The following is a 27,524-nucleotide window of genomic DNA, read 5'->3' on the forward strand; positions in this document are numbered from 1 at the left end:
AACTTCAGTACAGATGCATGGTCAAAATCAGTATTATCCCACTTATTTTTGAGCCGAAACTGATTGAGGGGTGCGCCTTATGGAACGTACACACGGTCAAGCAGTTTGACCAACATTGACTCCACCTCTCGTTTATTCAAACATCCATCAAGTTTTACCAACAGCGGCACGAACAATCAATTTATTCGACCAACAATATTACACACGAACGACCGAAGCGCCAACTTGAGCACCAACCATCAAAAAATATATGGGGGTTTGTGCAACTTCACTACAAATGCTCAAACATGTTCGGCGAACCTTGACTCCACCCCCGACAACTCAAACCAAAATCAAACCGTTTTAATTTTTTCCAACCGAGCCGCCAACTGTCAAATGGTTGTTCGAACAACTTCACACACGTTCGAACAAAGCAGCAACCGAAGCGTTTTCTTGGGGGCGGAGTCAATGTTCGTCAAACTGCTTGACTGGTGTGTACGTTGCATTAGAGAAGTATAAGTCATTTTTCGAAGGGTATATATAGCGGTACCCAGTGGCGTAGCCAGAAAATTGGTATGGGGGGGGGGGGGGTCTGAACATTTTTTTTCGAAAAAAAAAATTCTTCCAAAAATTTTGTCTCTGGGGGACCACCCCCGCGGCTACGCCACTGGCGGTACCTTAATCTAAAGAGGCCTTACATTAAGCTTGAGAAATATATGAATAAAAAATGACTACTTCATTTCTTCTCAATAGAAATGAAGCAGAAAGACATGCACTGAACAAATGACACGGGTATACTACAAAAGTTCAATGAAATGGACGCAGTGGTTCATCCCGAACAAAAAAAAACCCTACTCAACGTCGAAAAAACATTCGACAATGTTTAGCATGATGGCCTTTTGTATAAACTATAACCACAGAGAAACAGACGTCTCACTCAACACATGTTCTATTGTTCACCTTCTTAACGGTTCATTCAATTTTTTGTAGGTGATCAATCGGCCACCGATGGCACTTGCATCGATTTTGCTTGTGTTTGACGTTTGCGTACTACCGCCATCTGGTTGCCGCTTGGCCACACACAGTGATCTTAGCATTGCTATAACGCTACAATCTTCTCAACTACCTGTCGAAAATCATCAACAACTATCTGCCGTCGAGGACATCCCGAGTCATAATCAGCGGGGCGAGTTGCTACTACTTCATCGCAGACGTTCCCCAGGACAGTATCATCGAGCCCCTGCTGTTCAACCTGTTCACCTCCGATATGCCAAAACCTCCAGAAGGTTGCATTTTGTCTCTGTTCACAGATGATACCACTATCATCTTACAAGAGCGTTATGCTACGTACACACCAGTCAAGCAGTTCGACGAACATTGACTCCACCCCCAAGAAAACGCTTCGGTTGCTGCTTTGTTGGAACGTGTGTGAAGTTGTTCGAACAACCATTTGACAGTTGGCAGCTCGGTTGGAAAAAATTAAAACGGTTTGATTTTGGTTTGAGTTGTCGGGGGTGGAGTCAAGGTTCGCCGAACATGTTTGAGCATTTGTAGTGAAGTTGCACAAACCCCCATATATTTTTTGATGGTTGGTGCTCAAGTTGTCGCTTCGGTCGTTCGTGTGTGATATTGTTGGTCGAATAAATTGATTGTTCGTGTCGCTGTTGGTAAAACTTGATGGATGTTTGAATAAACGAGAGGTGGAGTCAATGTTGGTCGAACTGCTTGACCGTGTGTACGTTCCATTAGTGGCAAAATAACGTGGCAAACGCCTACCGGGGCTCGAACTTCTGAGGTCCACCGTCTGGCTGGCAATTAAAGACTACCAAAACGCTTTGCTGAGTGCAAGGTGACGTTTATGGTCAGTTGCTTGGTTTCCGACGAGTTCATGACCCGGGTGCTCGCCCCCAACTAAATTATCGAATATTATTGTAAATATTTAATGTATGTAGTAGTTAGATTATCGAATTTTAAACAACTATCACCTCTTCAAGGCTATTACTTCGAACTAAACCTAAATGATATAGAAAATTATTTGGAGCATTTTAGTGGAATGTCTTCACTTGTTATAAGACTTATTTTGATCTCTACAGTAAGGCCGTCTTCAGTGTTTTGTACTTGACTTGACGACTACACTGCTCATTAGGTAGACTCATTGTATGTAGGAATAGTGCGCAAACTGTGGGGGCAATCATAAATCCAATTTCTGGGAATGCCCTTCACGCAAAAAAGTTTTGAATTCCCGTGCAAAATTGATGACGGAAAATTCCAATCGGATCCCAGATTCGACGGGCAGAAATTTTTCAAACGCTCAAATTTCGAAACCGGTTACCGGTCGAGCAATTCATACCCACCACAATTCACAAACAAATTTTGCCGCTCGTCAACGGGTAGCAATCACTTCAGTAAATTCCAATTTTTCCAATGTACCTACGTATGCAAACATCGCTGCTGGTAGACCAAATTTCTCTTCTCAAAATGAGGTTTATGCCCATGTCCCAACGGAAAATAACGGCCATGTTGCCGATTCAGGTAGCATGACTGCTTCCGATTTTGATTTTTAACTGAACAATTGCATCACATGATTGATGCAATGTTCAAAGCAAATACCATTCCTGAAGCTGTTCAGGTTGGTATAAAGTACACACAAAAATTGTTATCGGACTCCGTTTCAATGGATCCAAATAATTGTGTGAAAGTTCTAAATTGGAATGCCCGCTCTCTAAAGGGTAAGGAAGATGAATTATTCAACTTCCTTTCAGTTCATAATGTGCATATTGCCATTATAACTGAAACGTATTTAAAACCAGGACTCTCCATTAAAAGAGATCCAAATTATTTTATCTACAGAAATGATCGTCTTGACAGCGCCTGTGGTGGGGTCGCCATTGTCATTAATAGACGTATCAAACATAAATTATTTTCTTCGTTTGAAACCAAAGTTTTTGAAACCTTGGGAGTTTCTGTTGAAACAAATTTTGGACAATTTTCCTTCATTGCAGCCTACTTGCCTTTTCAATGCAATGGGCAGCAAAAGAATTTGTTGAAAGCTGATCTTCAAATTCTGACTCGCAACAAATCAAAATTCTTCGTAATTGGTGACTTCAATGCCAAACACCGTTCATGGAATAATGCTCAAAGCAATTCCAATGGTAAAATTTTATTTGAAGATTGTTCTGCGGGATATTATACTATTCAATATCCCAATGGACCAACTTGTTTTTCTTCCAGTCGAAATCCTTCTACAATTGATTTAGTTTTAACGGATTCAAGTCAGCTGTGTGGCCAATTGGTAACTCATGCTGACTTTGACTCTGATCACCTTTCTGTGACATTTGAAATCTCACAAGAAGCCATTTATAATCCAATCAGCTCTACTTTTAATTATTATAGAGCTGATTGGGATTTATATAAAACGTATATCGATAGGAATTTTGATGTTGATATTCCTCTCGATACCAAAAGTGATATTGATAATGCTCTCGTATCTTTGACAAATTTAATTGTCGAAGCCAGAGGCATTGCAATTCCGAAATGTGAAATTAAATTCAACTCCATTATTATTGACGACGATTTGCAGCTACTGATCCGTCTTAAAAATGTGAGAAGAAGGCAATACCAAAGAACTCGCGATCCCGCGTTGAAAGTTATTTGGCGAGATTTGCAAAATGAAATTAAAAAACGTTTCGCTATTCTGAGAAATACTAACTTTGAGAATAATGTCTCGAAGTTGGATCCCAGTTCGAAACCCTTTTGGAAATTAACAAAAATTCTTAAAAAACCTCAAAAGCCAATTCCAGCGCTTAAAGAGGGAAGTAAAATTTTATTAACAAATGGCGAAAAGGCTCAAAAACTTGCTCAGCAGTTCGAGAGTGCCCATAATTTTAGTCTAGGTCTCACTAGTCCAATTGAGGATCAGGTTACACGGAGCTTCGAAGACATTCTCAATCAAGAGAATGTTTTTGACCCTTCGTTGGGAACCAATTTGGATGAAGTGAGATCTATTACTAGAAAATTTAAAAATATGAAAGCCCCGGGTGATGATGGTATTTTCTACATACTTATCAAAGACTTCCTGAGAGCTCTTTATCCTTTTTGGTTAATTTATTTAACAAATGTTTTCAATTGGCATACTTTCCAGATAAATGGAAAAACGCCAAAGTTGTTCCAATTTTGAAGCCGGACAAAAATCCAGCTGAGGCTTCTAGTTATCCTTAATCAGTTTGCTTTCTTCAATAAGCAAACTGTTTGAAAAGATTATTTTAAATAGAATGATGGTTCATATTAATGACAATTCTATTTTTGCTGATGAGCAATTTGGTTTTCGCCATGGGCATTCAACCACTCATCAGTTATTAAGAGTTACGAACTTAATTCGGCTCAACAAATCTGAAGGATATTCGACTGGAGTTGCTCTTCTTGATATAGAGAAAGCATTTGACAGTGTTTGGCATGAAGGTTTGATTGTAAAATTGATGAATTTTAATTTTCCTCTGTACATCATTAAACTGATCCAAAATTATTTATCAGATCGCTCGCTGCAGGTAAACTATCAGAATTCTAAATCTGATAGATTACCTGTAAGGGCTGGTGTCCCCCAAGGCAGCATACTGGAACCCATATTGTATAACATTTTTACTTCTGACTTACCTGATTTACCACCAGGGTGTCAAAAATCTTTGTTTGCAGATGACACGGGCCTTTCCGCCAAAGGGCGAAGCCTTCGTGTTATTTGCAGTAGATTGCAAAAAAGTTTGGATATTTTCTCCACTTACTTGCAAAACTGGAAAATTTCTCCGAATGCTTCCAAAACTCAGCTTATAATTTTCCCACATAAGCCGAGAGCTTTTTATTGGAAACCTTCTAGCAGACATGTTGTCCCTATGAATGGGGTTCCAATTAATTGGTCTAGCGAAGTTAAATATTTAGGACTTCTGCTAGATCTAAAATTAACTTTTAAACATCACATTGAAGGCCTTCAAGCAAAATGTAACAAATATATTAAGAGCCTATATCCACGTATAAACAGAAAATCAGAACTTTGTCTTAAGAACAATCTTTTGATTTACAAACAAAATGTTAGACCTGCCATGTTGTATGCTGTGCCAATATGGGCTAGTTGCTGCAATACCAGAAAGAAGGCACTCCAGAGGATTCAAAATAAAATTTTGAAAATGATTCTGAAGTTGCCTCCGTGGTATAGTACCAATGAACTTCATAGAATTTCTAATATTGAGACATTGCAACAAATGTCCAACAAAATAATTTCCAATTTTAGACAAAAATCGTTGCAATCTTCTATTGCAACGATTAACACCTTGTACCCTTAGTATAAAATAGGTTAAGTTTAGTTTAAGTTGAAAACATTGTAATTCCTACATGGTTCAATTCAACCAGAGGAAAAATTCTAACTGCCAGAGGCAATTGAAATGTATTAATAATAACTAAAAGCGTAACATAGCAAATAAGGATGATAGTGTTAAGAAAACACGGAACACCTAGTCTAAGAGATGAATGCATGTATTAGATAATTAGCAAAAAATATTAGTTAAAAAAAAAAAAAAAAAAAAAAATTGTATGTAGGAATATTGTCATCGAAAAATAAATTATTAAGCGTATTTATTGGTTTCGAATACTTTCCTTTTTTAAAACTAATTTGTTGTTACACCAACTCGTCAATTAAATAATAGTATGTTACACTCTTTCATACTTCGAATCACAGATGCACTTATAAATCTAATCGTAATTGAATTTGACTCAATTCTCAACTATTCTCTGACGCACGCATTCTTACCAAATTCTTCTTAAAATAGTTAATTTATCTTTATTTGTGCATTGGTTCCACCAATTTCCTCAACCCATCGATTGAAACTCCGCGATCTACTGACAGTCCAGCGCAGAAAATATCAGGGAGTTGAATCCCCCCGTAAGCTAATATTTTTCGTTGATGGTAAATCCGCGATTGTCATTGCCATAAACCATGGAAATGCCGTCGCACGTTTTACCCTGCTGCAGGTTGACGGTGGAGTTGGTGGGCAGAATCGTCTTCGGGTTGAAACAACGCACGAACAGGAAACTTCTCAGTTTGTACAGGAAGAACATCAGCACGTGGACAACGATGGCCAGCACGATCGTCCCGACGACGGTTATCATGGCCTTACCGGGCGAGCGCCAGTCCAGCACGTTGTAGATGAATGGGCGACCCTTTCTGTGGGAACGAAAAAAATATCAGTAGTTGATGTAGTTTCTTTGTGGGGGGATGGGGTGCCAAGTGAATGATTTGTCTTATGTCTTAAGTAATATATATTACTGAAGCCACAACCACGCTGCAACCTTAATTAGTTTAAAACCGTGTGCAGAGCAAGACTCAAGCCAGGATTATGATGATGGTTTTCAGTGTTGATAAATCTTCTTTTATATCCGAAACATCCGTAATTCCTAGATTCTTATCAAAATCTTGATATTTTTCTCTCAATTGTGGCGACCTCTATCTATAATGCGACTTTTTCAAACAAGCCTCTGAAAGGCTTCTAATTACAACACTGATGAGTGAAACTGTTAATGTAACTTGGATGGGATATCGAAATTTAGAAAGTAAACTTGACAAGATTAAGAAAAACCTGTCCTCTAGGTCGGTGAATGGAGATCCCCATTTATAGCAAAATGCCTTCCAAAAGTTTCAAGTGCAGTATAATGAAGTACTACTTGCAATGAAATAAAGTTCTTGTTTTTTTATGAAAGGTGTGCATACTGTAAAGATAGATGCCAATTAGATTATGCTGGACATAGCAACTTCCTTTGGCTTTGGTATACGGAATGAGTAATTACACTCCGATGGCGCCGGTCATTCCAAGGAGAGCAAAAAAGTGAACCAACGCACTTTTCTGCATTGCCTTTGGTGGGGTCTCTGCCTTTGCGTATCCAAGCCAATACTTGCAAGATTTATTTAGCGGTAGGATCGCATTGAGCTGGTTTGCTTGGCCTCTCGTGCAGTACTCTTTGGTAAATGCATTTTTGCGATTGTAACAGCATTTACCGCTTTCCGGTGAGATATTACACCTGTTTATCATGCGTTATTAATTTGCGGATAACTTATGGAACCGGCCAGATTGATGCTTGGGTTATGTGAAGTTTATTTATATCGCCATGGACGATTTGTCTTACCTATACTGTGAACCCTGATTGAACGGTACTTCATTCAAATTAACGGTGTTCGCTTTTAATTTAAACTTCTTGTTGTGGACAAATGGCGCGTGGTGTCGATATGTTCGTAACGTTTGATTATTCGTGGTTATTCTATCTGCCTGTACAAAGTTGAGCTAGCTCTGGTTGTCGTCGTAAGCAATCGTTGGACTAACATGATTCTCCCCAAAATCAATCACCAGCCGCCGTAGCCATATTAACTCTTGACATGTATGGAGAGGCCAGGTATTTCCATCCATGGTCTTATTCCCGTCATAGGGAATAAAACCATCGAAACCAACGTCCATTTGCCAGAAATTCTCTATAGGGAAGATCCATTAATTACGTAACGCAAAAATCGACCATTTTCATCCCCCCGCCTCCTATGTCACACTTTTTGTATGAATCGTGAAAACTTTTGTATGGACTGTCACACTTAACTCAACCCCTCTCCCCCCTCTAAGCGTTAGGGCTCTACTGGTTACAGACTAACGCAGAAATGCTTGCAATTGACATTTTCCCTCAAAAAATGTATCTAGTTTTATTGTTTCAGGTGATTCTTTGGTTTATTCAAGGCGAACTTTTCCAAAAAAACCATTTTTTTTGATGCCTCTAAGTATTTTTAAAATTTAAAACAAAAATCGAAAAAGTGCTGTTTGGCCCGATTTTGAACGAACATCGGGTAAATTTTTCAGGCCGATTCATCGTGCAGCACTTTTCGGTTTCAAAAATAGTTAGAGGCATAAACAATATGGGTTCTTCGGGAAAGTTGACCTTAAATAAGCCAAGAAATCGATTGTGCAAATAAAAATTTTTGACGGGAAAGGTCTGTTGATCACGGTCATATAGAAGTGCTGCCGAAGAGAAACACAAAGCCTAACGCTGATTGCTTATTTTTTTGGTCACCGGCCTAGTCTGCGTCGGAAAAACCAACCGTTTCTTGTACCAAAACTTGATTTCCTTGGTTAGCTTTAAATATCTTACTACACGTTTTGCAGCCATCTCGTCTTGGTTATTTGGTGCACTCAATCAGCTGCCAAGTATTCAGCTAATCAATTTAATTTATTTACCATCTAAACTTAATTTATTTTTATTATTATTTATTATTTATTTATTACATCTTTGGTTCAAAACCACACAGACTACAGTATCTTAATCCTATTTTTGAAGACAAGCTTACTAACATTATAATAAAAAATATCACATACATCGTTAAACAATCTACAACATCTGTCAAGTGGTTTGTTGTAACCATAAGCAGTGCGGTGCGCCGGGGTCCAAAGCAATTGGGGATTGCGTAATCGGCGGCTAGGTGCGTGGAAGTTGATTTCCCGGAGCACGCTACTGCAGTCAATGTTATCACGGATCATGTCAAAAATAAAAGGTCGTTGTAAATACGTTCGGCGTTTGGAGAGTGTTTGCAAGCCAATGAGCGTACATCTGTGCTCATACGGTGGCAGGTTTTCGGGATTGGTCCATGGCAGCAGTCGTAATGCGAATCTGACGAAACGTTTCTGGATGCTTTCTATGCGTGATGCATGACTCGCATGGTAAGGAGCCCATTATTTGAACATATTTGAACTCCGTACTCAAGAATGCTTCGGAGCAATGAGCAGTATAATGTTTTCAAAGCATAAACATCATCGAATTGTGCAGAGTTGTGGCGCAGGAAGCCAAGCATAGTATTGGCTTTGGAGATTGTCTTTGAGATGTGCTCGTTGAACCGAAGCTTACTGTCCAAGGTAAGGCCAAGATCCTTTATGGAGTTAACTCTCATAAGCGGTAACTGGTCCATCGAATAGTCAAATCTGATTAGTGAGTGAACACGGGAAAAAGTAATGATTCTGCATTTGGTGGCGTTGGCTTGCATTCCGTTTATCTGACACCACGATGATAAGCGCACAATGTTGGCTTGAAGTGCACAGCAATCTAAAGCTGACTTCACGACTCGGTAAATTTCCAGGTCATCCGCAAAAAGCAGCTTGCACGAGTGTAGCTGATCGCAAACGTCGTTGATAAATAGCGCAAAAATTAAAGGTCCTAGGAATCTCGAATTCATCGGAAGTGGCGTCACGAACCTTGACGAAGGCTTTTCTTGAAGTCAAGTACGAATGAATCCAGTTGACGATCCACGACGGTAGATCAAGACGGTTCAGATTCAAAATAGCAAGATCATGCGGAACTTTATCAAATGCTTTCGAAAAGTCAATATACACAGCATCTACTTGTTGCCGCTTCTCGATGCATCCAATAACACTATTGGTGAAGCTCATCAAATTAGAGATCGTCGAACGTTTTTGCATGAATCCATGCTGGAATTCTGATATAACGGATTTAACGGCTGGATAAAGCTTGTCATGCACCAGTCTTTCGAGTACTTTGGCCAAACAGTTCAGGATCGAAATGGGTCGATAATTTTCCACGCTATGTATGTTGCCGGATTTGAAGATCGGTGAAATTGATGCGTGCTTCCAGGCATCAGGGAACACGCCATCCGCGAGTGATCGGTTGAAAATTGTCAGGGCTGGGACAGCCAGCGAGGCTGCACAGTTTTTTTTGTGAACGACGGTGGAATCTGATCTGGACCAGGTTCCTTCGAAACGTCAACTGCATTAAGAGCGTTAAAAACCGTGTCAAAACTGAGGTTTAGCTGCGGTAGACGTATGTTGAAGCTTCGTAACTCATCTAAATATTGTTGTGGCGGTGAATGGTACTCTGACTCAAACACACTGTGAAAGAACTCAGCAAAGAGATTTGCAGAAGTGTTGTCGGCGGAAGAATTATGATTACCATAGAAGACGTTATTCGGAATGCCAGCAGACCTTTTGCGAGTATTCACAAAAGACCAGAACGATGAAGGGTTCTTTTTGAGGTTCCGTTGCATTTGTTTAATGTACTCACGGAAACAAACTTCATGCACGCTGTTATACTCAGCTTCCGCAAGTAGAACAGCATACTTTTTCTCAATTGTCCTGGAACAAAAATAACGTTTACGGGCCTTGCGTAAACGGTTCCGTAGTCTGCGCAGCTGCGGGTTCCACCATGGTTGTTGGCATTTTGTAGACATTCTTCGAGTTTTCAGCGGGACATTGTCACGAATTACTTGGTAAACATTGTCATAAAAACAGTCACAGCATCATCCACCGTTTCGAGATTTGATAAACACGTCCAGTCCAATGCAGTTAATCTAGCGTTAATTACATCAAAGTCACATCGTGCGAAGTTATATTCATTCCGTGCAGCTGAATTCGACTGCGGGAGTTGCAAGTCTTCAAAGGAACATTCGAGCGTCAAAACAAATGGCTCGACTTTCAAAATGGCAGCAGGTGATTCAAATAGTTCAATTCGATTAGAATCACTGACGAAAACTAAATCGAGAAGCCTACCATTCGCATTAACCAAATCATTGATTTGCTGCAATCCTGTGGTAAAGACTCAACTACTGTTCAAGTTCTTGTTCCGACGACGCGTTGAGAGGCAGAAACCCATGTACTTCATCATCGAATTCCCAGGCCAAATTAGGAAGGTTGTAATCGCCCATGACTATCATGGTATCACGAGGGTCAGCTAACTCGAGGAGACGCATAAGGGATTCACCGTGCTTAGCGTAAATATTGGCGGGACTGCGCGGTCTAATATAGATGCAACACAGACAGATGGACTCATGTGGTAGCATAACATCCACAATAACTTGCTCAAGATCATCGCTGCCTTCAAGAAATACGGCTTTCGAATTTAGCTGGGCTCTCACTGCGATTAGGACACCTCCCCCACGCTGAAATACACTGGTGCGAGTATTTCTATCGCGTCGGTAGATGGTGTAGTTGCTTGACAGTTCGGAGTTCGAGATGTCGGAATAGAGCCATGTTTCTGTGAATACGATGACAACAAAATCACAAGACATCAGTGAATTGAGTAGAGTGCTTGTTTTTGTCCTCAATCCACGGACGTTTTGGTAGTAGACGGTGAGCGGAGAACAAGTGGTAGCGGAATGAGGAAGAATAGATACGACAGTAAGAGAGACTTCACGAACGGAAGGCCAGTATCCACGTTCTGGGCTGGTTTCCAAAAAGTCTGAGTGCGGGTATTATCGTCAATGAACTCGCGGAATTCGATCCCCTGTGGCATTCAAGCAATCCTTGGCAAGTTTCTCGACATCGGCTTCCGATACATCAGGTAAAATTTTCGAAAGATGGATCCAGAACTTGTCAGTTGATCGTGCTACAGAGGCTGATGCCTGATCTCAGCGATGAGGCTGTCCTTAATCTCACTCTTTATTTCTCCGACGATTTTTTTATACGTATCCTTCAGTTCGACCGTGGCAGCATTCATAGATGCCAATGCGTTTTTAAATCGAGCATTACTCATTATGTCGCGACATCCTGTACACATCCAGAAAATACAAGATGTGCCGCATATTTCCTTGTACAGATCTTCCGAAATGCCCGCGTAGTTGTAATGAAAAGTTGCTTTGCAGAAACCACCGCAAGAAACTTCTACAGTTGACAAACTGCAAGCGCAACTATGACAAACTTCCAGCGGAGACATCTTATGCAACGTACACACCAGTCAAGCAGTTCGACGAACATTGACTCTGCCCTCACGAAAACGCTTCGGTTGCTGCTTTGTTTGAACGTGTGTGAAGTTGTTCGAACAACCATTTGACAGTTGGCGGATCGGTTGGAAAAAATTAAAACGGTTTGATTTTGGTTTGAGTTGTCGGGGGTGGAGTCAAGGTTCGCCGAACATGTATGAGCATTTGTAGTGAAGTTTCACAAACCGCCATATATTTTTTGATGGTTGGTGCTCGAGTTGGTGCTTCGGTCGTTCGTGTGTGATATTGTTGGTCGAATAAATTGATTGTTCGTGTCGCTGTTGGTAAAATTGGATGGATGTTTGAATAAACGAGAGGTGGAGTTAATGTTAGTCAAACTGCTTGACCGTGTGTACGTTCCATTACACTTTATGCAACTTGACCAAACAGTGTGAACGATGGAGATGCTCTTAAAAGTTAATGCATGTGCTGGCTAACAGATGGCGCCACTAGTTCAGGGCGATGACAAGACAGCACCGATGACTGGTTGTGGATGACAGTGGCTACCAACAAAGTTCACACACTACTATATCTCACCTATGTTGATATTCTTCAGCCAACACAGCGCATGTATTGAATGGCTAGCACGAACACGGCGACGACGATCAAAATATAAACAAGCTGCTAATGTACGGATCTTGATCGGAGATGGCAATTCACGATCGGTGGTTGTTATTACATCTAAACAGATAACACTGAATCAACAACGCATCTCTCCATCCTCGAATGCGGATCAAAAGCGAATACCATCTTTGCAGGGTTCCTTGGTTCCGGCATTCTTGTCGCATTATCTGTCCATCGTATCATTCCGGCTTTAGCTACCTTCTGGATGCTGGGTTCACCATAGAACTGCGCGAGCTCGTGCTTCATCCTTCGCCGACACACACCGTCTTCTTGCACACCGCCAAAGATGGTCCCAAGGATCCACCTCTCGAATACTCCCAGTGCTTGCCAGTCTTCCTCGAGCATTCTCCATGTTTCATGTCCGTAGAGGACTACCGGTTTTATCAGAGATTTGTACATGATACATTTAGTTGTTGGATGGCATCCTTAACTTCCCTCAAGGTGGGGGCTGGTCGGTTTCCATCGTCCGCTGAGCTAACGTAGTCATCTCCTTCTCTGCCTTGACTTTCACTGCCTGTACTCTCAGCGCCATTCAAATGTTCCTCGCAGTGCTGCTTCCAACCTTTCGATCACCACACGTTCGTCCGTCAAGATGCTCCCATCCTTATCCCTGCACATTTCTGCTCGCGGCACGAAGCCTTTGCGGGATGCGTTGAGCTTCTGATAGAACTTGCGTGTTTCTTGAGAACGGCACAGTTGTTCTATGTGCTTATCTCCGCTTCTTTCAGGCGGCGTTTCTTCTCATGAAAAGGGCGGGTCTGCTTTCTCCGTTTTCGTCTATAACGTTCCACGTTCTGCTGGGTACCTTGCTGCAGCGCGACCGCCCGCGCTGCGTCCTTCTCGAAGATGTTTTTTGCTGCGTCGTTAATGGCTGCTTTAACTGTATTCCAGCAGTCCTCAAGAGGGGCCCGATCGAGCTCACCCTCTACCAGCAACGATACCACGAGATGCTGCGCGTATGCAGTGGCGACATCAGGTTGCTTCAGTCGCTCTAGGTCGTACCGCGGCGGCCGTCGGTACCGAACATTGTTGATGACGGATAGTTTAACGCAGTTTAACCATCATCAGATAGTGGTCAGAGTCGATGTTAGCCCCAAGTATCCAAAAATCCTTGGGGCGCCATGATATGTCCTGACATCGATTATGTCCGAGAAGTGTCGTCCATCAATTATAACGTGGTCGATTTAATTTTCTATCTGCAGCGTTGCACCTACTACGAATTGCCATATTCTTGGAGGCAGCGAAATCAATTAGTCGTAGGCCGCTTCCGTACATCAGTAGGTGGGCGCTGAACTTTCCAATAATCGGTCTAAACTTGGCCAACTTGAGCATTACAATCTCCTAGGATGATTTTAACATCGTGGTTAGAGCAGCTGTCGTACTCACGTTCCAGCTGCGCGTAGAATGCGTCCTTATCAAAATCAGTACTTTCGGAGTGTGGGCTATGGACGTTGATTATGCTGAAGTTGAAGAACCGGCCTTTGATCCGCAACCTGGACATTCTCTCATTGATCGGCCACCACCCGATAACGCGCTTTTGCATATCGCTCATCACTATGAAAGCTGTTCCCAGCTCGTGTGTGTTGCCGCAGCTCTGGTAGATGGTATGATTACCATCGTTCGCACCATTGATCCCTTCCAACCAACCTCCTGCAGCGCTGCGATGCCGAATCCAAAGTCTTTGAGCACATCGGCGAGTATGCGTGTGCTCCCGATGAAGTTGAGAGATTTGCAGTTTCACGAACCGAGTTTCCAATCGCTAGTCCATTTTCGTCGCAGTGGTCCTCGCCGATTATTTCGGTCTGTACTCTTTTGTTGATTATTCGTTGCGGGAGTATTTTTTAAGGCTGACTTGCAGGGCCTGACACCAAACACCCTAAATTTGCGGAGGACCATTTCTTCTTATTTCCGGTAGACCATTGTGCACAGTTTCACTTAGAGTCTCTCGCTGGCACTCGAACAACGATCAGCCGCCCCTAACAGATGCTCAGTAAGATTTGCAAGTAATTCGCTATTAACGCCTTCCGCCAATAAAGTTTGTCCTTGTCGGCATCGGTCAACACGCAGATCGCTATTTCTTGGATCGATCGGATTTTGAGCTCATGCCATTTTTCTGAATATGGACTGGTATATTGCGCTTTTATATCCTCTAATCGAGGATAAATTCTTCTTGGACATTACGAATGTAGAATTCAAGTACTACTTTGTTGCAGTACGTCTGCGTTAAAAGCTTTCGATAGTGTACCTCGTCGGCGACGGTGTTTGTCATGGTTTTGCTCATCGGCGGTGTGTGTTTTTGGCGCAATTCTTGCAAATATATAAAAATTGCAGTTGGTGGCATCTTGTCATTGACAGTTGGTGGGGGAGGGACATGTGCCACTGTGCAGGGGAAATTGTGACGACTCAATGTTGGAGTGTTGCGTAGTCTTAGGACGCATTGAAATGGGATGTTTGTTTGAGGTGTTTTGTCTGCTGTGTTCTCATCGTGAATGGTGGTGGCGTGGTGCTCGAGTTGTGGTTCGTCAGGGAACATCTTCCAGATTGCCAGAGGTTCGTGGTACACGAAGCAGTGCAGTGGGACAAAGACAAGAGGAGGTCTGCAAATTAAGTGAATGTCCCTCTGAATGAGTGTTCTTCTGAGTGGCCTCGGATCTTCTGACTTCCTTTGCAGGTTTTGTCTGTTTGCTCTGGAGGTACTCCTGGCTCAAGTAACCAACAGTTCCTTCAACAAAAGTACGTGTTTCGCTTAATCAGCCCAGTCAAGCTGATTAAGCGAAAAACGTACTTTTAAAGGTTACTTTTGGATACTTGGGGGGTCTCCCTGAAAAACTTGAATTTTTGGGACAAATTCTTTGTGAGATTTCAATGAGGATTCTTCTGGATTTTCAGAGGAATTTGTATTGAATTTCTTATTGGAGTAATTCTCGCTGAAACCGGGCCACTATTTGCACGAGGTTCTTAAAAATGCCTAAATTTATATTCTTTCGAAAGCTTTCGGCGAGTATATTAAGGATCCGAGTGAAATTCATCAGAAATATGAACCCCTTTTTAGTTATACACGAAATCATTTTTATGGACCCCTCGATTTTTGTCAATTCTTGACTCACCAAAACTGTCATAACTCCAACATTTCTCAACCGATCATAGAGATCAGCATATCGTTGGAAAGAGGAAGAGTGTATCCTCAATTTGCAATAATAAAAATTCAAGCAGACACATTGAATTTGACCGCCATCTTGGATTTCTTTTTAAAAACCATTTTTCCGCCAATTTTGCAACCACCGATTTTGAATATTAATACATCGATGAAAAGCTTAGCTTATATTGTGCATTGTGTCAAAAAATCTCAGGTGTATGTTTTTTCTATCAAAAGTAATGTACGATTTACCAATACAAAAATTCTTGAATTATTTAATACAATAACTTGAATACGGCTTCGTTATGCTCAAAACTTTTGAGCCCTTCAAATAAAATACTGTTGTAGATATGCTTTTGATTTTTGAAACACATTTAGCTTAGAATAGTATATGAAATCAAGGAACTGACGTCGTGTTACCATATTAACCATAAAAATAATGTTCGTTGGTCAGATGACCCTTCAAAAAATAATTTGGGAAATCATACATAACTTTTGATAGAAATAACATACACCTGAGATTTTCGGACACAATGCACAATATAAGCTAAGCTTTCCATCGATGTATTAATATTTAAAATCGGTGGTTGCAAAATTGGCGGAAAAATGGTTTTTAAAAAGAAATCCAAGATGGCGGTCAAATACAATATGGCTGCTTGAATTTTATTACTGCAAATTGAGGATACACTCTTCCTCTTTCCAAAGATATGCTGATCTCTATGATCGGTTGAGAAATGTTGGAGTTATAACAGTTTTGGTGAGTCAAGAATTGACAAAAATCGAGGGGTCAATTAAAATGATTTCGTGTATAACTAACGAGGGGTTCATATTTCTGATGAATTTAACTCGGATCCTTAATATACTCGCCGAAAGCTTTCGAAAGAATGTAAATTTAGGCATTTTTAAGAACCTCGTGCAAATAGTGGCCCGGTTTCAGCGAGAATTACTCATTGGGATTATTCTGAATCCGCAGAATAATGTTTTGAAGTTTTTAGTGAGGATTCTTCTGAATTTCCTACAAAAATGCTATCAGGTTTCTGGGAGGAATTCATTTGAATTCTGAAAAGCAGTTTTCAAGGGAGGTATCACCGATTTTTCAAGCACGACTCTTCTGAATTTCCAGGAAGGAGAAACATTCAGAGTTTCTGGAGGACTCTTATGGATTCAAAGGAGCGTTATTTTGGGTTTCCAAGGGAATTGGCCTTTCGCTTCAAAGTAGTTATCTCGTTTTGTTGTCTCAGTCGATTCTTTGACTTGTTAAGTTTTTAAGTTTAAGTTTAGTTTTTATTGTTTAGGATTAAGACCTCTGACTGTTTTGGGGATCGAGGAGGTCGGGGAGTGATGGAGTGTCAACCTGCCTGATTCTGGTCCGAGGTTAGGGGATAATGTAACAAAAAGTCTTCATTCAACTGACTCAATTTTCCATTGCTTTTTAACATTACAGGTTGTCTCCACTATGGAGCTTGTATTCAAGAGCAAGAAAAAGTTGTGTGTAAAAATGAGGAATATTGAATGGAAAATCATGTGTTCAAAAATTTACGTGGCGTGTAAATTTCATTGTTTTCAGGAAAGATTCTTCTGATTTCCCTAGGAAAATTCTTTTAAATTACTAAGTAAGGTTTGGTTTTTAAATTTCCAATGCAGTTACTTTCACATTTTTAATGGGAGTTCTTCTGGAACCCTAGTGCTGGTTGTTTCGAGTTTTCTTATGATTCCTCAATGGAGGTTGTTCTTCCGTTTTTTCTTCTTTTTTCCGTTGAAGACAGTCACCGTTTTCGACCAGAGGTCGTACACAGACTGAACACTTAACATCTAGCATGAGACAGCGGACAGGACATTTACACAACACCCAGCTACTAAAGAAAGTAGTTTTTTTTAATCTTTATTAAGGTGTTTTTCTTTAATCTACAGATTAAATTCAACACCGCAAGAAAGTAGTTTTCCTAACATAAGAAAAGTAATTTTGAACCATTGAATCGATTGTAGAGGATGAAGTTTTCTACGTTTTAGTTCAAGAACAGTCAGAGGTAGCAATTGATTGAAGACTAAATATGATAAATGGTTGAGTTACCAAGTAATGGCCTTATCTCAAAAACTGAACGAAGTTTAGGCTCGGTTTTGTAGACTTTGCTAAGTAACATAATTTACTCAGCGTTACATGTTCTTCGGTTAGTCTTGCATGTCAAAAGATGGCCATTCCAAAATGACGAGATTGATTCTTGACCTCGTCTAGGATACCATCAACCAAGAAAAGTTTTCGATACCCCGGTAAAAAATACATTGAACTAATGGATACATTTAGTTTGCCATACAAGAAGAAATGACAAATGTTAGTGCAAATGTGAAGTAACTCTATTGATCAGAACTAATAGTCATAGAGGTTCAACAATGTCTTAAATCACGCAACATAATCCACAACAGCCTATGATGCCGCTCTTATTCAATCGCGGCGCACTAGAGTTAAGAGCTCTTTTTTCGCTATGAAAAAAATCTTTTATTACTCAGCCCTGGCGAACGGGAAGGCTAGGTCCTATTAGTGCAAATGTCCCATTCATTAAGCCTCCCATGCGGCAGTAGCACTGCGTCACGATCGCCCATCGCCGGTAGGACGGACAGGCTTCATTAGCGTCACTAATGCGGACTTACACCGCCAGTGCATCATATCTTCGCTATGGGATCTTGGGCAAATTTCTCATTACCGTTCGGTACCCTTCATTACATAACGCATCGCGGCCAACATTCTCCCAACTTGGGGTCTGGCGCTAGCACCCTTCCAAATACCAGCCAGCACCCGTAGCCGGTAGCCGGTGCCGTAAAAAAGTATGCTACATGGATCCAAGGTGTTAAGAAGTAGGTGGGTACCAGCATAGAACGACGATCAAACACGCAACCGGTAGCAAATTGCAGCCGGATCGTGGATCTGTACCACTAGGTATCTGGGCTATTAATTTATACGTTCGAAAAAATAAGTCTGCGGCAAATGCTACTGAAATTAACCGTTTAACGAGAACATCCACACCGTACAGCATGCACCCTACTTTGCGTGAAGGTAGTGAGGTTTTATGACCGATGTGTGTTTACTTACAGGGCCGGATTCATAGTTCTAGGGCCATGGTCGAACATGTCAGAGAAAGATTTCAGGAGAAGTAACAATTTTTTGAGTGCCCTCTGTTCAGTTAATTCTAGTTTACAATGAAAAATTTTTGAAGTTAATAAATTCAGATTACAAGCAGAATAATTGTTATGAAAAATTGGGCTTCTGGGAAAAATAAGTTATAATTATTTATATGATTGGAATTTGATCTATACATACAATTCCATTTACTAGAGGTGAGCCAGCCTAGGGCTTAAAACCTCTGAAATAAAGACAATAATAATACAGTAATATCCCGATTTTATCACCCCCCTGGTGAATTTTGGGGTGACAAAACAGGGTATGTGAAAAAATTAGAAAAAAATATTTCCAATTTTTTAATTCATTCTACAAATATGAATCATTTTATGTCTTGGAAAGGCCAAAAGCGTGAACGGTACCCGTTATTTCTTGTCGAAATTGCTTACAGAATATTTCCCAGGTACCGTCAAACGGGGGGAAGATGATCATTGAGGCGAAGATGATCATTTGATATGTCAGTCAAAAGTGCTTAATTTTTTTATGAAACGGTAGTTAACAATATTATCCGTTCAAGTAATGTTAACGCTAGGTAGAAAATCCGAGTCTTCCGATTATAATCATGAAAATGTATTTTGTGGAAGAAAGAGAGATAGTCATAAATGACGATATTTTCGTTTCAAATATTGACTTTGTAGACTTCTTTACGTAGTAAATTCAACATTCATACAAATAACCTAGTGTATTTTGACGGCTAGGTCATAATGATTGTAGTAGAGCTGTCTTGATCAACTTCACCCCAAACCAGATGACTTTTTTTTTTTTTTTTTTTTTTTTTTTTTGTACGAACTTTTATTTATTTATAACATTTTTATACAATTAACATACATTCAAGAAATTCCTAAAGTGTTTAGTAAAACTACGTCTATTGTTCCATCGAGATTCACGGATTACATTTTTAAATTTATCTATATGGTTTGTCGATCCGTGTTTAGAGTAATTTTCTAAATTAAACTTCATCACTTCAACCACAAGCCATAGAGCAGCTTTACTTTTACTATCTGTACTACCAATATTTATCGTCATTATTTCGTCAGGTCCTCCGACTACAATATTAAGTCGATTTCTAATTATGTTGTTTACCCATCTCCATGTTTCGTTGGATCCAGCACAAGCTTCAATACGATGCTGCATTGTATCGCATTGCATGCATACTTCACAAGTGGGATTCTGAACCCCGGTAACTTTATGCCTAAACATTTTATTTTTCGTTGGAATCAAATCATTTAATATTGTAAATAAGATTGATTTAGCTGATGGTGATAAAAAGTTATGATTCAAATTTTGCCAAATTGTTTCCAGTCTAAATTGGGTAATTTACTCTCAATTCTGGGTTTGATGCCCCGTTCATTAATTAAATAAGTATAAATAAGGCTTGTTGTGTTCAAATTGGATTGGTGTTTCATTTGCTCCGCGGCTCTTAACCATTCTCGGGTATTTCTGGTAATGTGTCTGCAGTTGACTTGTTGTAACATAAATTCATCTACATGTTGGTTGGGATTCTTATGCATATACAAAATGTTTTTTATGAATAGACTTTTCGCTTTGCATTCAATATCCTCCATGGCCAAACCGCCTTTGTAAACCGGAAGATACAATTGATCCTTAGAGATATTATAGAAATATCCTTTCCACAGAAATCTAAAGCAAATCTGCCTAATCTGAGCGATGTGTTTATTGTTTGGTGGATAAATTTGAGCCGTATACCAAAGTTTTGAGAGTACTAGAACATTTAAAATTACGGTTCTTTGAAAAATATTTAAATTTCGGCGTTCGTTCGAGGCAATAACGTACTTCATTTTTGAAATCAGCTCTTTATAATTATTTTCAATTGTTGAATTGAAATTGGTACAGAATGTAACTCAAGTACTTTAAGATTATCCACTTCTTGTATCATGTGAGGTCCTGACCTACAATTGTTAAACCGTAAGTATTTTGATTTAACAATGTTCAACCTTATTTTAGCATAAATGCTAAAGTAGTTGACTAGTTCTAAGACCTTGTCAAACTCGTGGTTATTACGAATCAACACATTGATGTCATCCGCGTATGCAACTACCTTGATGAAGTAGTTACTTATCAGACAACCACCAACAGCATCATATAACATGCGTATCAGTGGTTCGATGTATAAACAAAATAGTGCCATGCTCAACGGGCACCCTTGTCTCACGGAAGTTTGGATCGGAAAAGAATTTGTAAGAAAGCCATTGAACAATACTTTCGATGTGGCATTTTGTAAAGTCTTTTCAAGCAGTCAATAAACACTATAGGAAAATTGAACTTCTCGAGAACTAGCCATAGGAAATCATGATCTACTCGATCGAAGGCTTTTTCTAGGTCAATGCTCAAAAGCATTCCTTTAAAGTGTTTCGTTTGTTTGGTTTTCATCATCACATTTCGCAAAGCACGTAGGTTGTTGATACAAGATTGTTCTGCGATGCAGGCTGATTGACCTGGGCCAAGCAGTTTACTCAACAACGGCTGCAATCTTGACCACAAGATCTTTGTGAACAGCTTGTAGTCGGTATTGAGCATGCTAATTGGGCGACGGTTGTTCAAATCGTGCTTGTCGCCTTTTTTGGGGATCAGCGTTATGATACCGGCGGAAAAAAGTGCAGGAGGGTATTCACATTGGGTAAGATAGCAATTAAATAATTTGAGTAAGTCATTCTTAATCACATCATAACAATTTTTGTAAAAAATGTACGACAATCCATCAGGACCAGGAGATGAGTTTTTTGATGCGTTTTGTAAAACCTTATCAAGCTCTGATAACTCAATTGGCTTGATTAAAATGTCTCTGTCTTCATCAGTTAAATTTGACCTTAAGTAGTTCAATACAACCTCGGTATTTAGATTAGCGTTATTTTGTTTCTTGAAATTATTTGCATAGTATTCATGTAGACCTGTTTTTAAAACCTTCGTATCTGCTGTTAATTGTCCTTTTATACGTATCTTTGTGGTGGACGAAGGATTGGATTTTTTTATTCTAGCTGCAATTTGGAATAAACTGAGTTTCTCCTCTTCAAGAATGCTGTCACTGTTAAATGTTCCTTTATAAAATGCCAATCTTCTCTGTTCTATTTGCATGAGCTTAGATTTTACGATTTTCATTTCATCGTCCACACGCTTATTATTTTGCTGTTCCAAAAATAACTCATTTAAACAGTTATAGTAAAAGTTTTTTTCCCTACTGATTTCTTGATTCCTCTTAAAAGACTCATTCTTGAAAAATCTTTTGACGGCAAACTTAAAGTCGTTATTCCACCAAAAACTAAGATTATTGTACGAGTTTCGAGTTTTTAGGCGATTGTAGAGCTCTTCAAATCTATGCATAATTGTATCATCATTCAAAAAATAAGGATTCAGTTTCCAATACCCTCGGCCAATAAAGGACATTTCTTGATCCTCGGGAAGCTGGACGTTAAGTATTACACTGTAATGATCAGAAAAGCACAAAGGAACCGTACTTATACTTTGAGTAGACCTTAAAAGGTTTTCAGAGCCGTAGTATCTATCTAGACGAGACATCGAACCGCCCCTTATAAAAGTGTAATTAGTACGTTTTTTCTGCATTGTTTTCTCAATGTCCTTTAAACCAAGTGATTCCACTAAATTCTTAAGACCACTACAGAAATTCTTCACCGAGCCAATCATGTCATCTCCATTCAACACGCAGTTGAAGTCTCCTACTAATACATTTTCCATACCGTACCTCAAATGCATGATCATTTCGTCTTGAAATAAAACATCTCTTTCCTTCTTAAAACCACTCCCTGAATGAGCGTAAACGTTGATGTAGTTTACACAATCGACTGTTAACGATGTTATTCGTCCATTGATGTTTAAAATGATTTAAGTTTTCTTCGTAGGAGGATTCCCGTCCCTTTTTTATCCTCGCTTATGTTGACTACTGCTGTATGGCTACCGATAAACGCAAAGTTTTCAAAAGCTACTTCTTGGACGAAAATTATGTCTAGATCGTGATTCCAAATAAAATCTCTCAAGAGTGACTTCTTCACCGGAGAGCTTATCGCATTTAAATTAATTGTCGCTAACCTACGAATGATCGTCATGGCTTCGTATAGCTTTGATTACTGAGTTCTTCTAGCCTAACAAAACACGATACACTCACCACCACACACGTAACTAGTGAAAATCAAACTTGAGTAGTTACACTTGTTCTCGCTTATCATTACTGTCTGTCTTATCACTTCGATCACCATGACTTCGGGACCTTGACCTACCGGATAATTGCGTTAGTAATTGTTTCATTTTGAGTTCAACGTTCGGTTTTTTGCTACGGGAGCGTCCTCTCCGCGATGGTTGCGAAACGGGGGAGATGTCGTCTGGCGACTTCTCGGCAGCTCTCTTCTGCGTCACTGTGACCTCCATGGTCTCGTGTCGTTTTTCTTCCACCACGAACGGCTGTGGTTGACTTGCCTGTTTTGTCTTCGATATCGCTCTAGTTGAGCGGCCGGGTTGGGTTAGGGATAGGTTTTTGGTATTCGAAGCTGTTCCATTGTTATTTAACTGCTGCAATGGTGTCATGTTCAACTGAAGCTTGTCCTCGTTATGCTTGGAGAGATTGTTAGCCACTGCTCCGGAAACCACACCACTGTATGATGCGGTGTTAGTTGAACTCTTCAACCTGGTCAGCTTAGGACAATCAGATTTAACATGCCCTTCCTGCTTACAGAAGAAGCATCTGTTCTTCAGTCCATCATAGTACAGACGAGTCTTGAAATGCCCGATGTAGAGATTAGATGGTATCTCTTTGGCGATTTCCATGTGGACGCCGCGTATTCCACTGAACACAGCGTAGTCGAAGTCTGAAGGATATCGTTCTCGAACATGCTGTCTTATTACACCGAATTGGCTTAGTGCTGTAGCAATGTCTTTATCTTCCACCTCCGGAGGCAGGTTGAAAATCCTCACGTATCTAAACAGTCTACTGGCCACTTCCAATTTTACCATTGTCGAATCGCCATCACCGTACTCAAATCGGTATTGTTCTTCGATCCCAGAAACGAAGCAATCGAAATCCGGTTCATCCAAAAATTTTATGTAAAAGCAGCGATCATTTTCATCTTTGTAGATAGTATGTACCTCTGGTGCGGGAATTTTCAGGATGTTAGCCGTAAACCGAATTACATCTAAATGAGCCGGCGCGCGGACTCCACTCGCGAAAATTACTTTGATCGTATTCTTACGTACTTTGTCCATTGTGTGTATATCTATTCAGTGAATAGATTCCGTTTAAAAAAAATAGTGATAATGAGTGGCGTGGAAACACTTCCTCAGCACCACCAAAAACGCGTGTTATCTCATCGACGTCCGAGTGAACACTGGTTGACTCAAAAAATGTGTGATAATTTAATTTATTTTAATAAATGCGAACGCATTTCGGAAAACTAAAGTTGTTGATTATTGCTACGTATAGCAGTACATGTTTTGAAAATTTTTGACAAAATCGGGTCGAAAACGTGATAAAATTGAGACGTGATAAAATTGGGTCGAAAACGTGACAACAAAATCAAGGAGTGACAAAATCAGGACGACACTGAAATAATAAATTCCATTTGCTTTACAATCTAATAAACTTTTTTCCCCGTAATATATATCTACCCTGTGTGTTAACCAATGAGCTAACCGCAGGTTTCGTTTATATAAATTCGAAAAACGGAGTTTGGGGTTATGCGTTTGAGTCCATGACTATTTGACATTTGTAGCAGAACTTGAACATTTTTTAATTTTTTTTTCCATATAAATTGCCATAAAAACATACATTGCCTTCGAGCCGCTTTTAAACCATTTCCAATTTGCTTGAAATTTAGCCAGGACTCCTAAATCATCAAAAGGAAGCTGATAGACATTGTTGGAATTTTCGTAAAAATTGAAATTAAACAAAATTGAATTATCTTTTATACAGTAATTGAACGTTACATAACAGCCAACAAATTAAAACAACAGATGTTCTATTTCTGTACCATACAGGAAGCGGCTAAGTTGTGTCCATTACGGGGTGTGATGAGGCTTCATATAAGATTTTGGTCTATGCTGTATTCATATTTAGCCATTCCTATTTAAGCATTTCGGTAGAATTGGTGCCATTTTGCACCAGTAACTCGATGTATTTGTCTGCAGCTCTTCACTACTTGAACAGTTTATTGCCTACACCAGCAGTTCAACAAACTTGCGCATTAATTGAAGTACCCCCTTTTGAAAGTAGGCTTTCAAGCCTTTGAAAAAATAATTCCGAGCCATTTGAATGGAGCCTTCCGAGCCTCTTGACAAGAGGCTGCCGAGCCTCTTGAATTGCGGTTTTCGAGTCACTTAAAAGGAGGCTTCCTTTGCATCTTGAAAGGACGCTTCTGAGCCTCTTGAAAGAATACTTCCAAGCCTCTTGAAATAAGAATTCTGAGCTTCTTGAAGGCAAGCTTCCAAGCCTTTTTGGAAGGAGGCTCCCGTTTCACTTGAAATTAGGTTTTCGAGACTCTCAAAAGGACCTTCTGAGCTTTTGCAGGTAGGCTTCCGGTACCTCTTAAAAGGAGGTTGAGCCTCTTGAAAGGAGCTGCTGGATCTCTTGAAAGTGGGCTTCCTCACCTCTTGATAGGATACTTCTAAGCGTCTTGTAGAGAGGCTTTCGAGCCTCTCGAATGGCGGCTTTCGAGCCCCTTAAAAGGAGGCTTCTTTTGCATCTTGAAAGGACACTTCTTAGCCTCTTGAAAATAAACTTCCAAGCCTTTTGAACGAAGAATTTCAAGCTTCTTGAAGGGAGTCCTCAAGGAGCCTTCTGGGCTTTTTGAAAGAAGGCTTCGGCCTTCTTAAAATGAGGCTTCCGAGCCTCTTGAAAGTAGGCTTCCGGGCCTCTTAAAACAAGGCTTCCGACTCTCTTTAAAGGAGTTTTCTCCGAAAAAAGGCTTCATATCTCTCAAACGGAGGCTTTCGAACCTTTAGATTCTAGATTTCAGTTCAGAAGCATATTCCTAACATATTATTCAAATTACGAAAATTACGAATCGCACAGTATCAATACAGTTTCTTAATAAATTTTAAATATCTGACTAACTTTTATACTTACCTTTCATATATTTTAACTTAAATGAATGATCTTATTTTCAGTTTTTAAATAGCCATTTCTGGTTCCATTATTTATAAAATTGTAATGAGACCGGCCCTGACTGTTTCAATAGCGGGTGTAGTTAACGGCGTTGTGGAACAAGCATCGTTAAAAAGTCAGCAGTAACTATAATTGTTAGTAGGAACGTTCGCTTATGAGATTGCAGCAAATAAAAGGTTCTGAAGCATTGTACTTAGTTTTGGGATATATGTGTGGGATTACTTACTTGTCGGTACCGTCACACAGGTAGTAGATCACCGAGAAGAAGCAGTAGAGCAGCCCGAAGCAGATCGGTTGCACCACGTGCCATATTCGCACTGGGTAAGCCACGATGATGAGATCGATCAGCATGAACATGCAGTTGGCGGCGTGGATCAGGATATTGTTGGCATCCATTGGCATTTCATCTGCGAATAGAACGAAAGAACGTTTTATTGTAGATATTTTGTAAGCTGTTCTGTAAAGCTTCATATTAAGTTGCTTTATTGCTTATCAGTGGAATGTCTTCACTTGTTATAGGACGAGTTAGTACGTTAGTACTATTCCGTCTAATTTTCCCACCTGATCGGTGGAGACACTTAAGACGACCATACTGACGATGAATTTCTTGTGCAACACAATTGATTACGGTGCAATAAAAAACATGACACAATAATGTTGCCTGGGTTGAGAATGGTTGTATCTGACGTGATCTGACGATAAGTGCATGAGGTCACGTTAAGTATTACCATTCCCATTTATACTTCGAACTTGAAACTTACCGTTGTGCAATATAGTCCAGTAGATGATAGTAATGCAAATCGACAAAATCAACGTTATATTGTGCATCATCCAATAGATCTTGAAGGCGCGTGGCATTTCCTCGTTGTTGCAAATTTTATCTGGAAAGACAGAGAGAACACGTTGTAAATGCCGTCAGCTGGTTTAGCGGGCGTTTAGATAAATTGCAATTACTCAGATTTCTTGTAAATACTTATTATTGTTTAACCAATAGGTGTTTTGCTCCGACCTTTATTGATATTCCGCATATCATTCCATAATTGGTGTGCTTGCCAATATTTACTTAATAAGAAAATTAGAATCAGAAAATGAAGAACCTATCATTTCGAAGCATAACGCTGCTGGAGCTAATTTTAGAATGACCTTAAACAACTTCCTTTTTCAAAAATATGAACGACAGAATGAATAAATCATGAATTGTTGAATAACCACTTGAACTGGTGTCCCAAGTTGGGTTGAAGATAATTTCGCTTACAATGAGTGGTATTTTGGTGAGAATTGGAATCTCCATAACGTCAAAAGCACTCATTCATTAGCATTCAGCATTTGGTGAGTGTTCTGCGCAAACAGATGGGCGTGCAGTTAGCAAGCCCGGAGAACACTGCCCGTCTGCGACCTCTGATTCGATGCTTGGGCCAGTAACCTTCGGAGATAAATTGCTACACAGTTCGAGAGCAAATCAAACAGCATGAGCTCTGGTACCACCATCAGGGGAGACTATCGACGACGTCCGTCCGTCAGTTGGTCGTTTGCAAAGATGCTTTTAGATAATCGTATTCGAATTCCAAGGTGCGTCGCGTCATTCTTTACCTCATCTGATTACAGCGAGCGCAATTTTTCTTTGTTTACGTAAAGATGTCATGGCATTGCTCGTTAACCTTTTGTCATTTGCTGTCTATTGATTGGCTTGAAGCAGCGCTTTCTGTCAATT

At 40.0% G+C, this 27,524-nt stretch overlaps 1 protein-coding gene across 4 annotated transcripts in view; it reads right to left on the reverse strand.

Moving 5' to 3' along the window:
- Positions 1-5,597: 5,597 nt before the first annotated feature.
- Positions 5,598-27,524, reverse strand: part of LOC134212508 (protein rolling stone-like) — a 129,454-nt gene continuing 107,527 nt past the window's right edge. For all 4 annotated transcript variants that reach the window (XM_062690451.1, XM_062690448.1, XM_062690449.1 and 1 more), the window contains 3 exons: positions 26,575-26,694; positions 26,040-26,220; positions 5,598-6,187 (listed from right to left, as the gene is read on the reverse strand). In XM_062690451.1, the coding sequence (XP_062546435.1) occupies positions 5,911-6,187; positions 26,040-26,220; positions 26,575-26,694 (578 nt within the window). In that variant the 3' untranslated portion in view covers positions 5,598-5,910. The remainder of the gene's footprint in view (positions 6,188-26,039; positions 26,221-26,574; positions 26,695-27,524) is intronic.

This window comes from Armigeres subalbatus, chromosome 2, assembly GCF_024139115.2.
Source record: "Armigeres subalbatus isolate Guangzhou_Male chromosome 2, GZ_Asu_2, whole genome shotgun sequence".
NCBI lineage: Eukaryota > Metazoa > Arthropoda > Insecta > Diptera > Culicidae > Armigeres > Armigeres subalbatus.